The sequence below is a fragment of the Echiichthys vipera genome (assembly GCF_963691815.1).
Source record: "Echiichthys vipera genome assembly, chromosome: 20".
Classification (NCBI taxonomy): domain Eukaryota; kingdom Metazoa; phylum Chordata; class Actinopteri; order Perciformes; family Trachinidae; genus Echiichthys; species Echiichthys vipera.
This window is the reverse complement of record NC_139845.1, coordinates 8,917,862-8,936,117: the sequence shown is the minus strand read 5'-3', so window position 1 is coordinate 8,936,117 and position 18,256 is coordinate 8,917,862. Positions and strand designations below refer to the sequence as shown.

Here is an 18,256-nt window from a genome sequence, read left to right as displayed (position 1 = left end):
CAGTTGAGTTTCAGCAGGACTCCATGCACTGTGTGTACAAGAAAACAGCTTACAGTGCAGAGCAGTGTGTGATTGGCCTATCTCTCAGAAGAAAAGAGGATTAGAGGGACCTCTTATGTGCACGAGTGTGTCTTTGTGTCAGAGCTTGTGTTTGCATCAGTGTGTGCGCGTTGGCAGCAGGTGCGCCCGTGCACGCCTACCCGCGTGCCCGTGCGCAGGCATGTAGATAGTAAGATAGAGAGAGAGGGAAGGGAGCCTCTGACTCAAAGGTATTTTTAGTCCACAGTGTCTTGCCGGACAGGAGAAGTTGGCGTTGAAGAGCGGTGTTAGGCGTGTGCCAGGTTTCTAATAGGGATGAGAAAGGCTCAGTCCTAATGTACCAGAAGTGAAACGTCACGTGCATGTACGGCTTCACCCAGGAGCTGCCTCACCTCATCACACGGTGACTACGAGGAAGCATACTTCTAGACATTAACACACTGAAGTAAAGGTATGTAACTCTTTTTTTGCTGGGCTTTTGCAGAAAAAAACAGCTTGTTTCTTGATAGAAGAAGGGATTATGGAGTTTAAACTGTCAGGGGAAGGTTTGAGACAAGAAGTCAACCTTATCACAGAGAGGAAAGAGCCATTGTTCTCTAAAAGGTCTATAGCTGTGTCTTTGGTAAATTGTAAACATGCAACTTGTGTTTAGGAAGATATTGTTAGTACCTTAAAGCTTTGTGTTGTAGTTCAACTGCCACTGACCTCTGCAGCAAAAACGGCCTTTGTTAGTGTCTCTGCCTCATACCCCAACTGAGTATTCAAATTTAATGAACACAGTGCTGTGTGTGTTATCTGGTTACCAGACTCAAGTTACGCTGGCCAGGCTACACAACACATATACATGTACTTAAGTGCAGTTTTAGGGTCCTTGTACTTTACTATACATCATTTCAGAAGGAAATTAACTTTTAATTTCACTACATTTATCTGAATGCTGGTAGATTTTTATTTTGGTGAGCGGGTACATGCATAAGGCTTCAAGGCAATAAGTTAGACTAGAAGCTATAAGAAGTATGGGTAGCGTTTGTTGTTTTCCAACCTACTTAAGATGAAATCATGTATGTTTTAGTAAGCAAGTGCACCCTGTCGTCCCTCCTCCTCACCTCCCTGCTTCGCCAGGAGGAGAGCCAGGACGGACCCCGAGACAGTGGCTGCAGAAACTCAAATCCAGCGGGTCTGTGGTCTGAAAAACAGTAAATTCATCAAATTCAGTGCCCTCATTTCACCTTTTTCTCAGCTACTGTAGCTGGTTTCCTTGGGAACGCAGCCGTCAAAGCTTTCATAATATGGAAGGGTAAAGACATCACGGTAGATGCGAAGAAGAGGACATTGAAGGAGGAAGCATTTAGTGACCGAGCAAAAGTAAATCTCAGACTCTCAAAATCAAAGTCTGCAAGACAGATATCTAGCTGGCCTTCTTGCTGTTGGATTTCTAAGTAATATTAGCTGGCTTGCTAGTTCTTGATCATATGTCAGCCCATATCGACAGGTTTAGGTTTATCGTATTTACCGGTTCCAGATCCTTAAACTTGTCACCACATGCACATCTGTCCGCACATCTGTACGACAGTGGTGTACCACCCCGGAACTGTAGGGGTGCCAAATTGAAAAGATACCAAGTGCTTCCCATATTTTTGGCTTGTGAACCCCTACACGCCGATGTCTTTAAAAATCTAATAATGTCATATATATTAATATGTCATTAACAGTACTTCTCACACTTTCATACTGATCATACTCCTGTACATTTACTTAAGTAGGGATTTGACTGCATCCTTGTTTACCCTTAAAAAGAAATAAGCTAAAACGGCAGTGATACATATTGTGCGAGTGGGTCTACCCTGTGTTCACTGTAGGTGCCTGAGTGTGTGTGTGTGTGTGTGTGTGTGTGTCAAACTGCTGGGTTTGCACATGCCTCAAAGAGTGCTTGTCCCCAGGCCTGTGTTTGATGTTGTGTGTTTACACCTGTGTGTGCGTGTATGTGTGTCTTCCGTCCGTCTGTCTGTCTGGGTGAATGTGTTTGCTTTGCATGACTGGGTGCTTCAGTCAGTGTGTTTATGTGAATGTGTGGGAGAGAGAGAGAGAGAGAGGAGAGAGAGAGAGAGAGAGAGAGAGGGGGGGGGGGGGGGAGAGAGAGAGCATGTAAGGGCTGCTTCTGCCTCAAAGCGTAGAGACAATCTGGCCACGCTTGAGCGACCCAGTGGGAAGAAGGGGAGGAGCAGAACAATCACTACGCTACCATCGTTTATCACTGGAGACAGAAACCAAAACTCACCTCTGCCTACACATGCACTATGGTGAGGAGGAGGAGGAGGAGGAGGAGGACTGAAAGGGAAGAGGGAGACAACTATAAAAAATGAGGCATATATATAGGAACAACAAGGCCACAAAGGTCAGTGGCATGTTCGCATATGACTATTTCCCTCACTTGAAACTTTGATAAATATCCTTTTTTTCTTTTTGCTGAGAGTCAGATAAGAACATGTATGTAAGCTACACGTGAATTGACTGCAGAGCCAGGAAATTATTAGATTAGCTTAGCATAAAGACCGGAAGAAGAGGGAAATGTGGGTTCTCACATTTTGCTATACTTGTCATTTTTTTATTTTTACACAAGCGGTTATTGTGTTGTTTGTTGGTTATTGTTTGTTTTGTTGAGCGTATTAAAATAAATAAATAAATAAAAAAACAGGGTACACAGGAAGTAAGAAAACCTATGGTACTAGATCCTAAGTGGAGAAGGGGTAGGAATTAATAAGCTAATGCTTCTTCCTGCTCCTTTTCAAACATACATAGGGTTTTTAATGACTAGTGCTTCGCCAGGCTAACTGTTTTGAATGAATGAATGAATGAATGAATGAATGCTTTATTTCAAACATGTGAAAAATAAATTACACTTACTGTTTAACATGTTATATTTAGTTTGTGTAATCCTACATGTTAAGGTTCACCGCAGGTTTTGTGCAGCACTGTTTCGTTGCCGGGTGCAGTAACTGCCTGCATGTAAAACCCTAATCCTCTCTACTTTCCAAATACGATAGCCTAACTTAGCCAGGAAACATGATGAATCTGCAACACTCATGTTTCATTTCTTCTGGCGGCACCGTCCAGTCTGCAGCTCCATTCAGTGCAGTTTTTCAGGCTCACAGAAATCAGATCAAATGATTCAACAAATACATAAACATCGCTGATATTAAAATGGTTTCAGAAACACATTTCAGTGTACTGTTAAGCTGTAATGTGATAAAGACTGTGGCCCGGGTGCCATTGTTATCCGCTGCCCAAGCACCGCTGTTCCGTTGTGTGATTGGTTGTAGATCTATCCAACTGCATCCAAGAAGCGTTTAGCTCTGTACGGTTGATAAAGTTCCTTAGAGATTGGAAATGAACTGATTGGTTGCTAAGAAGTCCAGCCCAAAGTCCTTGTTAAACCACAAACTGTCTGTTTTACACTTGTTTTGTAAGTTTCAAACAAACAGGATGTTAATTAGTGAGCTTTATAGGTGCTACATTAGCAGGGAGATTGTGCACCTTTGGACAGAGCCAGGCTAGCTGTTTGCCCCTGCTTCCAGTCTTTACACTAAGCTATGCTAACCATCTCCTGCATGTAGCTTCATATTCTCTGTGTTACACAGTCATGTTTTTTAACATGATTGATGTTCATGTCACATAAGCATATTTCCCAGAACGTAAAACTTTACAAAACACACATATTCAATTATTGTGAATCACCCTAATGCTTCCAACTTTGCTATTGTCGGACTTAAAACATACAAAAGCACATGGAGGATACAGTGGTATAACACTCACAAGAGCTGTCATCGCATCTAATATTTGGTTTAAATGATGATGTCACATGGTCCTTAATGCTTTTATCCAGGACCTGCCCCATGTAGCAAGGGGAAAAAAGAATGGAAACACATAAATGTTGGCTGTGTTCCCCCTTGATACAGACTCGTCACCCGGTCTCCCTCGTCACCCCAGCCCAGGTACTGAGGGGCTGTGAGCAGGGTGCGCAGAGGACACATCTGCCCCAGAGCTCCACAGTCAACACAGCAAATGAGCACTCGCTGTCATATTGCAACACATCAATTTGATGTAGAGCAGAGCAGTCATATTTTAATATCCTTCTCGCTGGATCTGGTGACTGGCTGTGCATATTCTCAGTACGATTGAGTTAAATATACTGTGGGTCTGTTCTGCGGGGGCTCAGCTCGTGGGCTGATGTAATGGAATTGTTTCATTTTGCATTCAGGTTCACATATTGGCAATGCAACACTCCGCTGCATTCTCCAAGATGTCTTTTTATTAGTGCGCTTTATCATTTTAAAGTCATTCGATCACATGCAGGGTTCGACACCATCAGAGATGTTCACAAGAGGAGAGGAGATGAAGACTGTATTATTCCTTACATGCTTCTGCCCAGCCTTCAGTAGCACATTAACATATTTGAGAATATAAAGGCTTTAGATATAAAATGAGACATCTTACAGCGGACAACTGGAGAAAACAGAACAAAGCATATGAGATATTATTCATGGTATGAGTCTTCTGAAGACCTTCGAAGATGTTTCATCTGTACTTTTGAATATTTTATAGCAATTTCCCCTGAAATTATATATACATATATATATATATATATATATATATATATATATATATATATATATATACATATGGCATATGGCAGAATGACTGGATGGCTAGTCCAGGATGGATTCACACCGGGTTTGCCTGTAAAGGCATGCGTCTCATACTATCACAATACTGAAATACTTTGTGTGTGGAGAGGTGGTGTGTGTATGGGTTGTAGGAACTTCCACGAGTTTTTCGCTGTAGCCCCAGATACTTGACCCACAATCAATATTTATAACTCTCTTCGTTGAGTCATTTTACTATAAAATGGTAATAATTGAGCTGAAAGAAAAGCATCACCCCACCTGTCCTTTGTGTTCCGCTCAGCCAGGATTCTTTAAAACAACCCAGACACTTATTCAGCTGAGCGAGTCCCCTTTAAAAGACATTTTCCTCCGCTGATGTCTTCTGATCACCTGTCACAGGCGGAACATGCGCGGTGTGAAGAGGAGGCTGCTGGAGGATCTGCCTAAAGAGAACTAGAGTTACATAGAAAAGAACTGACGTGATACAAGTTTGGTTTCAAAATAAAAGCCTTCAAATATTCTATTGGAGGTAACAATTAATGTATGAATAACGTTCCGTGAAGGGTGGCGGAGCAAAACAAGAAATCGCGTCCAGATTTTTTAAGAAACTTAGAATTAGACATCCCACTCATTTTGTAGACTACATGCTATTCGTGGTGTGGTATAGGATAAAGGGTGTCTATTTAAAATTTGAAATTTAATATTTCTGTGAAGCACATTTTTCAGTGTAATAAAACGGCATAATTAGCCTACATTAATGCCAATTAATAACGATTTTATTTTGTAAAATCTACCGGAAACCGCCTTCTGTGACTGTGAGCAGTAGTAAGACGGAGACCCCCTCACGGAAAACTGTGGTAACTGTGGTGTATAGGCTGCAGAGATGCGCGACACAGAAAAACAAGGAGCAAAAAAGAGGGAAATGGAAAGACAGCGCAGGAAAGGAAAGTAACCAGTGAGAAGAAACCACCTGAGATGCTCCGAGACACCGAGGAACACCGTGTTCGCTGCGCATTTTGGCCATAAAAACGCGCAGAGGGCTCGGATCGTACATTGATCCGAATACAGGGGCACGGGAGGGGTCGATCATGGGGAACGAAGCGAGTCTGGAAGGAGGCGAAGGAGGGCCGCTGTCTGGGCTACCAGAGGGGCTGGCACCTGACGGGAAGGGTGGCTTCGTCCGGGTCCCCGATGGGACTCCGGTCAACCTGAGTGAACTCAGCGAGGAGCAGAGGAGGCAGCTCGCCGCGGCGATGTCAAGGGCGCAAGGCAGGCAGCCCGGAGGCGCAGCAGCTGCACGAAGGCAGGGCTTTTTAACCAGCATTTTCGATATACATATACATATATATTTACATACTTAAAATAGCCACACTGTGATGCGTGAGAGAGGAGCGAGCGGATGTGTTGTGGTTGTGTGAAGCATCATTTGGGAAGACGCAGACAGCTCGTTCACGCCCATTTTGATCCTCCCAGCCGCACCAAGAAATGATTCTATTCTTAGAGCTCACTGTTACGGATTATCATTAACATCTGAGCATCTGAATGGCAGGAAAAAAACACTAATTCAGCACCAATATTGGCCGGGCACGTTCATCTGATACGCGTTGTGTGGGCCTGGGCTGCTGTTTTTAGAGGATGCACAAGCCTCGTTTTACCTGCTCACCCACAGACGCTTTTCTAAGACTAAATGTGTGAAATTAGTCTTAATCGGGGAATCGGTTTCCGCGTTTTGTCTCTCTGTGTGAGATCAGAGAGACACACCTCCAATATTTGTACGAAATTTCCGAAATGCCTGCTGGGAAAGAAAATCTGTCGTGCCCAGTGTTTTTTGTCCCCATCTGAACGACGCTTTAACACCCAGATAAACAAATACCCTACCTTTTTTATCAGCCAATTAGAATTTCACGTAAATAGGATCCTAATCGGTTGTGTTGGAAATATGCAGTGTTATGGAGGGAGAGGAGGACAGCAGCCAATGAAAACAATATGCTGCCACTTCCATAATGTGTCCGATTTAAACGTGTCTCGTATAATAGTGAAATGTTCCTCGATATCGGTTAAAAAAACATTACATCATGTGTGCTTCTGCTAATTGACTCTAATTGGGGGGAGAATTGTTATTTATATCTGAGCTGTAGACGGGGGGAGGGGTGCATCAATATTAATATGACTATAAATAGAACAGCAGCGTTAATGTCATCACTCATAGGCTTCCCTCCTGCTGCTTTCTGACTATTATTATTATTTTTTTAACATGTAAAAGTCGGATTTTACGTTCTGTTGTTGAGGCATCAGTCGTGGAGCCTGGTCGCTGTCCGTGGTGCTGAAAAACACGCTGCAGTGGGCATTGCAACACCACTACTTACAGTGTTTGTTGGGCTCTTACCATTCAAAGTCATGTATTACTCAGTGCTCACTGTAAAAAATAAAAAAATAAAATGCTGTATTCATTATGACTTTAAGCTTTAATGCCTGGTAATGCTATTTATTTCTGACACAAGGGCAGAAGCACCAGGCACTTTCAAACAGCAGCCTAAAACACCACTTGGTCTGTATGTGGTATACACACATCACCATACAATAACAAAACATTAACCCATTAGTCCATTATTGCATTTCTCTAAAGATTGACTTCCTTGCTCGTTCTTAAGAGTAGGATGTGTATTTCGCCTCTCAGCCTGAGCTAACAAAGATGTCTCAGCTTACCCCCACGGAGTCGAGCATTTCCCTTTCTATCTCAATGATCTACACTCCGTGTCATTCAGCGGTATTCACTTTCCTGTCAGCTTTACCCCAGGGCTGCTAGCTACACATTCTGTGTGCACTGATGTGTTGAAAGGGTCCCAGATTAACAAAGAGCTAGTTCTATGGCCTTAATTTAGCACAATAGAGCTACAGTAAAGGCAGAGCAGTTGGTAAACTTTTCAAGCAATATTGTGCTAAATAATGTTTGAGATGGAAAAATTGCATATGCATGGAAATACTACATACAGGCCTACTGATACTTTGTTAATGTTAGTATTATTTCAGACAGTGTGAGTGTTTGTGATTGTTTTGAGTTTTCCGATTGTGTGAATAATTCAGCAGAGAGAGCTGTTAAGGTTTTAGTTTTCATGGTTTTAATGTTAGCTGATCATCACCAAACAAATTACTGTGACACATTAAGGGCTGGGTTGGTATGGAGCTAGAGTATATTGCAGAACCATCTGGCCTGGTTTCTATTTGGACCCTGGGTCAGCTGTGCTTTGGTGTGGACATGGCTTAAGAGTTTCTCACATTGCTAAAGTAAAAAAATCAACAATAGCGATAGAAGCAGTGCTTACAATAATCGCTGTTTTTTATATTTTCCAGACCGTCCGAATCTGATACCCATCAGCGTTCCCAGCAAATAGGGGCCTCCAGGGGCCCTACAGGTCTCAGTAAGAGTCGCACTGTAGACGCCTTCAACCAGGGTCCACCTGGTAAACCCACACCGGGCCGCAGCCCCTCGTCCCTCAGCCTTTTTGAATCCAGATTCCGGCAGGAGCCAAAAGACCCAGAGACCAAGTCATCCGGCATGTTTGGCTCCAGCTTCCTCAGCGGGGCCAACCCCCTCAGTGCTGTGTCATCTATGACCTCTTCTGTCTCCTCCTCCATATCCTCCATGGGAGATACTGTCAACATGCCCAAGTTTGGACTATTTGGGGATGAGGAGGAGGGAGATGCATCTGCAACACCTGAGCCCAAGCAGGGAGGAAAGCCACCGGGCAAGGGCCCTCAGCAAGGGGCAGGTCCAAGGGGACCACAACAGGGAGGACCTCAGAAACAGGGTCAGGGCCCTCCGGGACAGGGGCCAAAGCCAGGACAAGCATCCCCTGGTCAGGGACCAAGGCAAGGTCAGGGACCACCAGGCCAGGGACCTAAATCAGGCCAAGGTCCTCCTGGCCAAGGACCCCATGTGCAGGGACCCAGGCAAGGACAGGGACCACCAGGCCAGGGGCCCAAATCTGGCCAGGGTCCTACTGGCCAAGGACCCCCTGGGCAGGCCCCCAGGCAAGGTCAGGGTCCACCAGGCCAAGCACCCCCAGGGCAACAGGCCTCTAAGCCAGGTCAAGGACCACCAGGTCCAGGTGCAAAACAGGGTGGGCCTCCTCAGCAAAAAGGTGGACCCCCTCAACAAGGACCTGGGATACCTGGACCCAAGCAGCAAGGGCCACCAGGCCCTGGGGCTCATCCTGGACAGCCTACTAAAAGCGGAGGGCCTCCTGGTCAGCAGGGGGCTGGAAAGCCTGAAGGTGGGCTCTGTCCACTGTGTAAGACCACCCAGCTGAACACTGGATCTAAGGACCCACCTAATTACAGTAACTGCACTGAGTGTAAGAACCAGGTCTGCAGTCTCTGTGGATTCAGCCCCCCAGACTCAGCGGTAAGACAGAGATTACTTTCTTTTGTTCTTAAGTTGTCTTTTTTTATCTCATCACTTTAAAACTATGTTTATCTTCCTCATTAAGTTCCTGTCATGACTTACATTGATGTACACATTTTGTATGTGTAGCTGTCAGTTTTCCAAATTGTAAATATCCATTGATCAAACAAAATCCAAGTCGACTGCTGGGTATACTGGCATTTATCCAACAATACAAGACAGTCCATGTCATTGATGCCAGGGGCTGGAAAAGGTCACACGTTATTCAGTTTTCCATGGGTAAAATATATAAGTATCCATTAAATTTGTTCAATCCACATTGCCCTTAAAAATATAATCCTACAAACGTATTTATTCTTACAAAAACTAAGAGTTTAATCAACATCATGAGCTGAATTGGACAAATGGAAATTATTGATGATTTGCGTTTTAAAGATGCCCTCTGTATGATATTCATCTATTTAATTGTCTTTTAAGTGACTATCTATCAAAAAGTGATTTAAAACAATTGTGACGGATAATACGACCCACTAATGAAAGCACTTCTACTTGCCTTTTTGCCGAATATTACAATATCCCTGTCTGTGGCGACATTCCGGAGCCAGATGTAAATACGCCGCCATGTTAGTTACACTACTGACAGCGGTTGGTCTGCCAGCCTAAGTCTTCATTGCGTACAGTTATGCTGTATTCACTTGTAATCAGAAATCGTGAACTTCCAGCTTGTGTCAGGCTTATAGTAAGGGCTGAAGTGTAATAGGATCATTGATGTGTGTATGGATTTAAGAGTGTAACATATAGGGGACGGACCGGAAGTAGAGAGGGGAATGTGTTTCAATAAAGTTTACTAAAGAGCAATTGACAATAAGATTTCAAAAATAAGACCAAATAATAAAACCAATCATTTCACTGTATTATTAAATCCAACACTAGCCTGTGAGCAGTATATTGCTGTGCTCTGAGCCTGGCGAAGGGAGCGCGTCTCATAAGAGTGGCCCATGATTCAAGGAACAGAGGGACCATATGGACCCAGGAATTGTTGACCAAGGTGACTCATGTCATGGCCACAGGAAGATCCTGTGCCAGCCAGAGAGGACACTCGGTCACACTTGAATTGCAAATGCTGATGGGCCATGATTACAGCACAGCGGAATGACTGGTTCCTTCTGCTTGAGCCTATTCTTGTGATTTATCATTATGCAGATCCAAGATGGCATCATTTCTTCAGCAGATAGATCAGTAGGGAGTGGATTTTCTTTTACTTTCAATTCTGAATAACATCTCCACAAATAAAATAAAATAAAATGTTGCTACATTATACAAACTGCATGCTTTTTAGGTTGGTCGAATTGACCTCATCTCTGTATGCATTGTATGCAATAATTACCATCGCAGACAGACATACACACATTGTTTTGTTCTAGTTAGTGATCAAATTGTCAACATTGGCCTTTTTAAACACTGTGGTTTGCACACAGTGGAAACCGAGATACCCTGTACACAAAACTGAGAGTACTGTGGTGTAGCCAGGCTTTTTTGGGAACTGGTGTTGAGATATCCTGTATCGTCAGAACAGCGACAATGAAATGCAACAGTTCATAATGGGCTAGTATTTACAGTACCTAGGATAAATGACAATATAAACAGCATGGATACATCAATACTATTTGCCTTTCTCCTAACAGTCCATTGAAAACCTTTGGCTATTCAGATGCTGTGTTTGTGTGTGTGTGTGTGTGTGTGTGTGTGTGTGTGTGTGTGTCTGTCTGTCTGTCTGTCTGTCTGTGTTTGTGTGTATAAATAACAGTTTTTTTTAATTTAATTAGAAATAAACATTTAATATAACTGTGTTTTTTTTACTTGGTAGCATTTATGTAATTGTTGACAGATTTGAATTCTCTCATGTTGTAAGAAGCAATTGGTTTGGGAAAACAGCATTCAGCATCATTTGAAACACTAATTAGTGGTGTCGCTAAATGTGTCTTTATTTTTTTTACGCTAAACAATAAGTAAGTAGATATTTTAGGGGTTTATTTGGTTATGTTTGCCTGTGTATATACTGTAATTACTCATGCCATTGATGTCTGTACTCATAACTGTGAACATTTGTTCCAGTCATAAACAACCCATGTTTTGTTTCACGCACAGGGTAAAGAGTGGCTGTGTCTGAACTGCCAGATGCAGCGAGCGATGGGTGGTATGGATCCCCCTGGCATGACAAAGCCCAGACAAGGCTCTGCCCCACCTTCGCCCCAGAGACAGGCAACTGGAAAACCGGGCAAGCTGCTGATAAAGCAGCAGAGTACCACCGACCAAGGGTTAACGCCGCCAACCACACCGAGGCAGAAATCCCCAGGTGCTACCTCTCCTGGGCCGCTTTCCCCTGGATCCTCATTGGGAGGATCCCCAAAGATTGACCCCAAGACAGGCCGCCCAATTCAACCAAAGTCCAGTCCTCAGCAGTCTCCAGCTAAAGCCAAACAGGAGTCCAGCTTTTTTGGGGGGTTGGGAGGTATCAGTCTGGGGAGCTTGACAGACGCAGCCAAACCTCCTGCTGCTGCTTCACAAGCTGCAGAGTCCGTCACAGGGAAACTGTTTGGCGGGTTTGGCGGTTTGATGGAATCGTCGAAGCCTCAAGCTCAAGCTGCGCCAAAGCAGGAGGAGTCAGCGGCTGGGAAGTTTTTTGGAGGTTTTGGAGGGTTGACAGAATCAGCAAAACCTCCCGCTGCGGCGTCACAGATGTTCAGCTTTGGATCTTCACTCTTGAATTCAGCCACCAATCTTGTCTCTGGAGAGGAGGAGAAGGCAGCTGGTTCTCCACCTGGGTCCCCAGCAGACTCTGGACCAGGTTCCCCTCCGGATTCTGGCCCTGGCTCACCACCTGACTCCCCCTTCTCTCCTCCTGGGTCTCCTCCTGATTCTGACTCTGCTCCTGACACTCCACCTGCTAAGTTCAAGAGACCCCCCAGAACCTTTTCTGCAGAGCGGGAAGAGAAGGAGCCAGCAGCCAAACCTGCACCTGCCCCGGCCTCAACAGCCAAGGAAAGCTGCCCTCTCTGTAAGGTGGAGCTGAATGTGGGCTTAGCAGACACGCCCAACTACAGCTTCTGCACCGAGTGCAAGAAGACAGTTTGCAACCTTTGTGGATTTAACCCTACTCCCCATTTAGGAGAGGTAAGAACAAGTTTTCTTAAGCCTCATAGTGTTCTGTGCTTTCAACACACTGTACCTACCAATAATTTATGCAATCTGTTGAGTATAAATAGTCCACAAACATCCTCTAGATGTTTCATTGAAATAGGTCACTGTAAAGATACCATCAGGAGTTTTCATCTCTGCATTTTCCCAGTAGCATCTCTCAAAGCACTCTGAAAGGAGGACGCTATTTTATTACTTGCGCTGAGTACATTAGTTTACTCCAAATAAACTGTAATGACATCTGTACTAGTTTGACCACTGAATTAAAGGATGTGGTCAGTTATACTGCATTTTAAAATGGCAGTCACATTATTATCAGGCTTTCTTTAGTGGAGGGGTTGGCCAGAGAGATAAATTAGGTTGTTTAAATCATCAAAGAGCACTTCAAACAATTGACACTTGACTCTGAAACTGAATACTCCGCAAGTGTGTGTATGGTATGTTTGTGTGATCTTACTACTTGTTTGTATTCATATTTGGCTGTGTGTACAGAATGCACACATTTCTTATCATTGACTATTCTTTCATTGTGAAATCAATTGTGTGCCTGTATGATTTGTATGTTGCTTGTATGTTCCCTTCTGCGTATTTGTGTAAATGACAGTGTCCACTGTCTTAGTTTGCCTAATAATGAGGTGGAAACCAAACACCTTTGGCCTGTTTGTCCCTTGACGTGTAGGGACTGGTTTGCTGGTTGTTACCATGGTGTTTTGTCTCATCGGAAGCATCATCACAAGACTGTGTTGAGTTCCACCGAGCAGATGGTACTCTGTGTTGTAGGATCAGTATATTTTGGGAATAGAGGCCAAAAAGTGCTTTCGGTTGAGTGGTTTCTCAGCATGCAGGCTAAACATATTCACATATGCTAAAACCCCTCGATATGCAAATCATGATGTACTCATTCATAGAAAACTATAAGCCATGCATGGTTAAATTAACTGAAGCCACTGACCAATAACAGTTGGATATTTGATTATATCCTCTTGAGTCTTGACATGGTTATGTGACTCTGGGCTCAATCGTGTGTTTTTCAACCATCTATTCTGGCTTCACGTGTTAACCACTTTACTTACTTTACTAAGCGTGTCTTTATTAATCTATTTCATGTATTTCTGGCTCTCTAAAGAGCCTTTTGCACCAACAAGTGGAACTCATATTTGAACATAATCCATTGTTAAGAGGTAGAGGAAATTTTAAGTTCTAACTTTGACTTTGTAAAGAAATATTATAAAATAATATTGACTTTAGGAAATAAACATATTACTTTTCCCACCAGTTAGATGAGAAGATTGATACCACTCCCATTTTTTTCCATTTAACATAATGCTACAACAAGCAAATAGTTAGCTTAGCATAAAGACTGGAAATAGAGGAAGATGGAGCCCTAACTTTCTGGCAAACTGTTGTTTTTACACTAAGATTTTTGTACTTAAACATGACATGTTAATTAGTGAGCTTTATAGATGCTGGTAGGCAGATTTTGTTGTCTTCTGACTGGGCCAGGCTTGCTGTTTCCCGCTCTTGCAAGTTTTTGTGCTAAGCTTAGCCAACCAGCTGTTGTCGCTTCATATTTAACCATGCATGAGAGTAGTGGCGTTAGGCTAACTATATTTCTGTAAGTTGAGCTAAAGCATTTTGTCAGTATGCAACTTATGTTATAGTGGCATCTGGATAAACCAGAAAGATATGGTGCTAATACATGGCTAACATTAGATTACAAAGAGCTCACATTCTCTCTGATATACATGGTTCTAAAATAAACCCATGGCATGCTAAAATGTTATGTTTTACCTAGCTCCAGTTGCATATTGTTTTGTTTTACCCTTAAGTGGGCGTGGTTTTCTGAGCATTTCACTTTGCCCTCTGGTTTTATTCCAAAACAAGATGGCTGTCATTTGTTTACAGTCGTGACAGCGCTTTGAAAGAATCAAGTTCTTGTAACATTTCAGATTCTTGACCTTTTCTGCAGCTCTGAATTGCACACATTTGCTGGGATAATGAGGAGCTGAACTGCACAATCACTTAATAGAACCCACGCGTGAGGAAAAATGTAATTATGCTGAAAAGATGGGCATCCAAGCCACTGATGTTGTAATTAGATATAGATTAGTCCTTTCAACTCCATCTTGTCTTAAAGCCAGAACCATCAACTTAGTTTTGTTTGTGTAAGAATTGCGTTGCTACAAATTGGTACAAGGAAGAGGATGAATCATTTTTGACTCTTCTAGGACTAAATACAATTTAATAGTTCAAGGATTCAGTTGAACTCAAATAAAACAAGTTAAATCTGAAAGGTCCCATATTGTTAAAGTAAAATTCCCATCTATTCTTCATTATGGAACAGGTCAAGGCGCTATATAAATACTGTGAAAGTACCAAAACTAAATCCAGCAGAGAAACTCACACAGCCCATATTCAGAAACTGTGCCTTTAAACAAGCCGTCAGGACTTCTGCATGGTTGTGATGTCACAACTATAATATACATGTATAAAGGCAGAAAGTCGTGCTACAGTTACTGTCATTCTGGATGCAATGACGGTGCAGAGATGCCAAGAGCACAGATGCAAAAGACCTGGAAAGGCACACCAGTCAGAGCAGACCGGGCTTTTTCGGGAGGGGGGGCTTAAAGAGACAGGCGCTAAAATGAAGCGTTTCAGACGGAGAGTGGATCTAGCTTTTTTCACACATACAGTATGAGAAAAATTTCTTTTTCTTTACATCAAAGCATTAACACATGTTCTAGTAGAAATCCAAATTACAAATTAGCATTACTGCCTTGTGGACTAAGGCTTTAGGAAACAAACACATATACAACACCTTGTTTGAGTCATCTACTTCCTACGTACGGTGCCTCGCTTCTGTGTCATTCGCTGTTATAATGTCGGCTGTCAGTATGGGTTTTCTTACTTGCTGACGCATGTGAATGGGTCACAGTGCGTGTACATGCAGTGTATGAGTCTGGGGAGGGGGTGGGGTGAGAAGTGAGCGACTGAACTGTATGTTTTATTCGTGACTGGGTGTGACTGAGACACACACACTGCACACTGTAGGTGTGCTGCTTGTTTGAATGACTTTTCATCACAATATGTGTGTGACAATAAGGCCTTAAAGTCCATTGAAATACTGAAGGTTGCATGCATATGGTATGTGTCAACACGTTTGCGTGTGTAGGCGTAATCTCCTTTCTTAAAAGGATTTAAAGGGCAACAGGAAGCCTGTTATTTCTATCGAGGCTTGATCCTAAACTCAAGTGTCTGCGCTTATATCGAGTCGTGAAAATAGGCACCCCACCCTCGCTTCTCTTCATTTCTTTATTAATTTCCATCACATCCCCCTGACTGTCTTTTACCCTTTTGATTATTTTTTTCTGTAACATTTTCTTAGAATTTTATATCATTTGACTCTGCTATGTCTTCTTTCTTTGTAGCCTTTAATCTTTATAAGGCCGAGAGGAGACACTCTTAATACCAGTGGTTTTTGGTTCTTATCCTGCTCTTAAATACCGTGTTTTCTCTGTGTCAGACTCTCCCTTAGTGGGGCTATCCCTTTGCCTTTCCCACTGTCGCTTCCTTTGATGTAGAGAAAGTGTGAAGATGTGTGTCTAGTGCTGCTCAGCGATGTTTCTGTAGCTCAGGCTCCATGTCATGTTGCCCTTATCAGTAATGATGTGCTCGCCTGAGAAATCTTGCTTAAAATGGGAGAGGCACCACTTTGCTAACAAGCATGAATGAAAGGATCCAAGCTCAGAGAGAAGCCTGCAAGCTACACCCTGTATCACCAGGAGAACTAACTAAATTTGAACATTCTTCTTACCAAGCTCTGTGGAAATCACCGCTGATTTTTTCCCATTCAGAAGCTGAACCACGGTCTACGGTTCCTGCAGTTTAGGATCCAGTCATAGATACAGTGGCGTAGTTAAGGGTGAATACACCTGTGCAAGTCTAATAAATATTAACTACCAAATATGTACTATTCTTTTCATAGCATTTAAAATTGACCACTACATTACTACAGGCAAACAACAAGTATTTGCCCTGCTGTAATAAATGAAATGGCCTCCCTGGTCCTAATTATTAAACATTGAGAGGCTGTGGAAAAGGGATGATCCTAGCTGCTGAATGCTGCAAAGGAATAATGCAAGTACTCTGCTGTCATGTAAGAATTAATTAGGCTCCACTCAAAGTGAAAACTCAAAGTGCACCAAAGGCTATTTTAGCCTTTTAGCTTAGCTTTGCATAAAGAAAGGACATGCAAATACAGCACTATATCTGTAGCTAACAAATGTAGTCATCACCATCATTCTTACTGAACTTTGTTTTGATATACAGAACTGTGTGTGTAAATAAGGCAGCTTCGGATGTGCTGAATGTATATTTTTCAAACGCCATGGTGAAAGACTTGCATTTTCTCCATGCTAAGCTAGGCTAAACACTTTATCTCAATGCTAAATACCAAAAAGCTAGCAGCTTATTTTAGAGCTTGTTTTTGGAATTACCAGTTTAGATATGTCTCGGGTCAACTGTGCTAGTTTTGTTTAAGAGTGTTCTCCAATGAATAATTATTGTTTATAATAAAAAAGTGTTGTCAAGATACCAGAATTTGAAACAATTGTATACAGTTGTACGATACTATACAAATTATAAATACTATACAAGTTATAAAATAACAATACTCGCTACCTCTTTGGATACCATGGAAAAAAAACAAGTTCTGGGCACCCAAATTTATATAATTTTTTCATGAACACCCTGCACACAGTGCTGTTACAGAAAAAGTAAATGCTTTGATACTTTCAATGCTATTGAATGTGGACCGTATCATTTTGAAACGTGGCATTGAAAAAATATGAAAGTAACAATACTTTTGACAGCCTTAGTTCATCAGTGCCTGCATGTTTTTGTTGGTAGGCCCATGCCTTATGCATCCTCACGTCTGTGAGGCTCGATATCCGCCGACCCACTCACTCACTCACTACGTGGTGTTTCCTGTGTCTTCCTCCCTCATTGTTATTCTTTGGTGATGCCCACAGCATAACAATACCCTCCCACAGTCTGAACCCTCCTGAGTCTGCACTGGCAGATAAATGCATGCTCCATGGTCATGAACAGATACAGTCAAGACCCTCTCAAAACCTTAGCCTGGTGTTGTTTGTTCTCCTCTTTACCTGATCTATCACATCCCTGATATGAATCTGTTGGTTACTGTAGTTTGATTTCAGTCTTTGTGTATTCCAGGTTAGTTTTTATCTGGCCCATACCATCCAGTTGCCTCACAGCTTTGAACCCACTTGCCCAGGAGGCAGAAGTGTACAAAACAAGTCACAGCCACAAAAGAGCCACAGAGGGAGAGAACACAAGCTACTGCAGGGCAGCGCTCTCTCTCTCTCTCTCTCTCTCTCTCTCTCTCTCTCTCTCTCTCTCTCTCTCTCTCTCTCTCTCTCTCTCTCTTTCTCTCTATGTGTGTCTCTCTCTCTGCTGTGTGCTCCCTCTTTCACGTTTCCTCCTTTAAAGGGGTCTTTCTGTTGCAAAAGGCAACCCACAGATTCACTCACACACAGCCACCTTGAAAGGATTGAAATGGATAGTGTCTTTACACATTAAGGTGTTTGTGTGTATGTGTCGGGATGGGGGTGCAATGCTTTGATGTCTGCTGGGGAACTATTTGGATAATTTGGCAGTGTGAGTGTTGTTACATGAATTAGAATATAATATGCCGTTTCCCCTATTTACCAAGTCCTGGACTTTGTTCAAGTTGTGACAAGTGGTTTACCATTGAATGAACTGATTTCAGGCACTGCAAACGGCTTCATCGAGTTAGCACGAACTGTTGTATTTACATCCTGGCTGCTGCTCCCCTTGAAAACAGGGTACAAGAGTGACAGGAGAGCTTCTGATTTGTGTGGAAAGGTGAGTTGGCTTTATGTCTGACTCACTCAAAATTGATTATCAG

At 42.8% G+C, this 18,256-nt stretch overlaps 1 protein-coding gene across 1 annotated transcript in view; it reads left to right on the top strand.

The window, feature by feature from the left end:
• Window positions 1–5,791: 5,791 nt before the first annotated feature.
• pcloa (piccolo presynaptic cytomatrix protein a) overlaps window positions 5,792–18,256 on the top strand; it is a gene marked incomplete at both ends in the record, with an annotated part of 57,547 nt that continues 45,082 nt past the window's right edge. Inside the window, 3 exons of the mRNA XM_083934940.1 lie at window positions 5,792–6,006; window positions 8,055–9,108; window positions 11,257–12,282. Of these exons, the coding sequence (XP_083791066.1) occupies window positions 5,792–6,006; window positions 8,055–9,108; window positions 11,257–12,282 (2,295 nt within the window). The remainder of the gene's footprint in view (window positions 6,007–8,054; window positions 9,109–11,256; window positions 12,283–18,256) is intronic.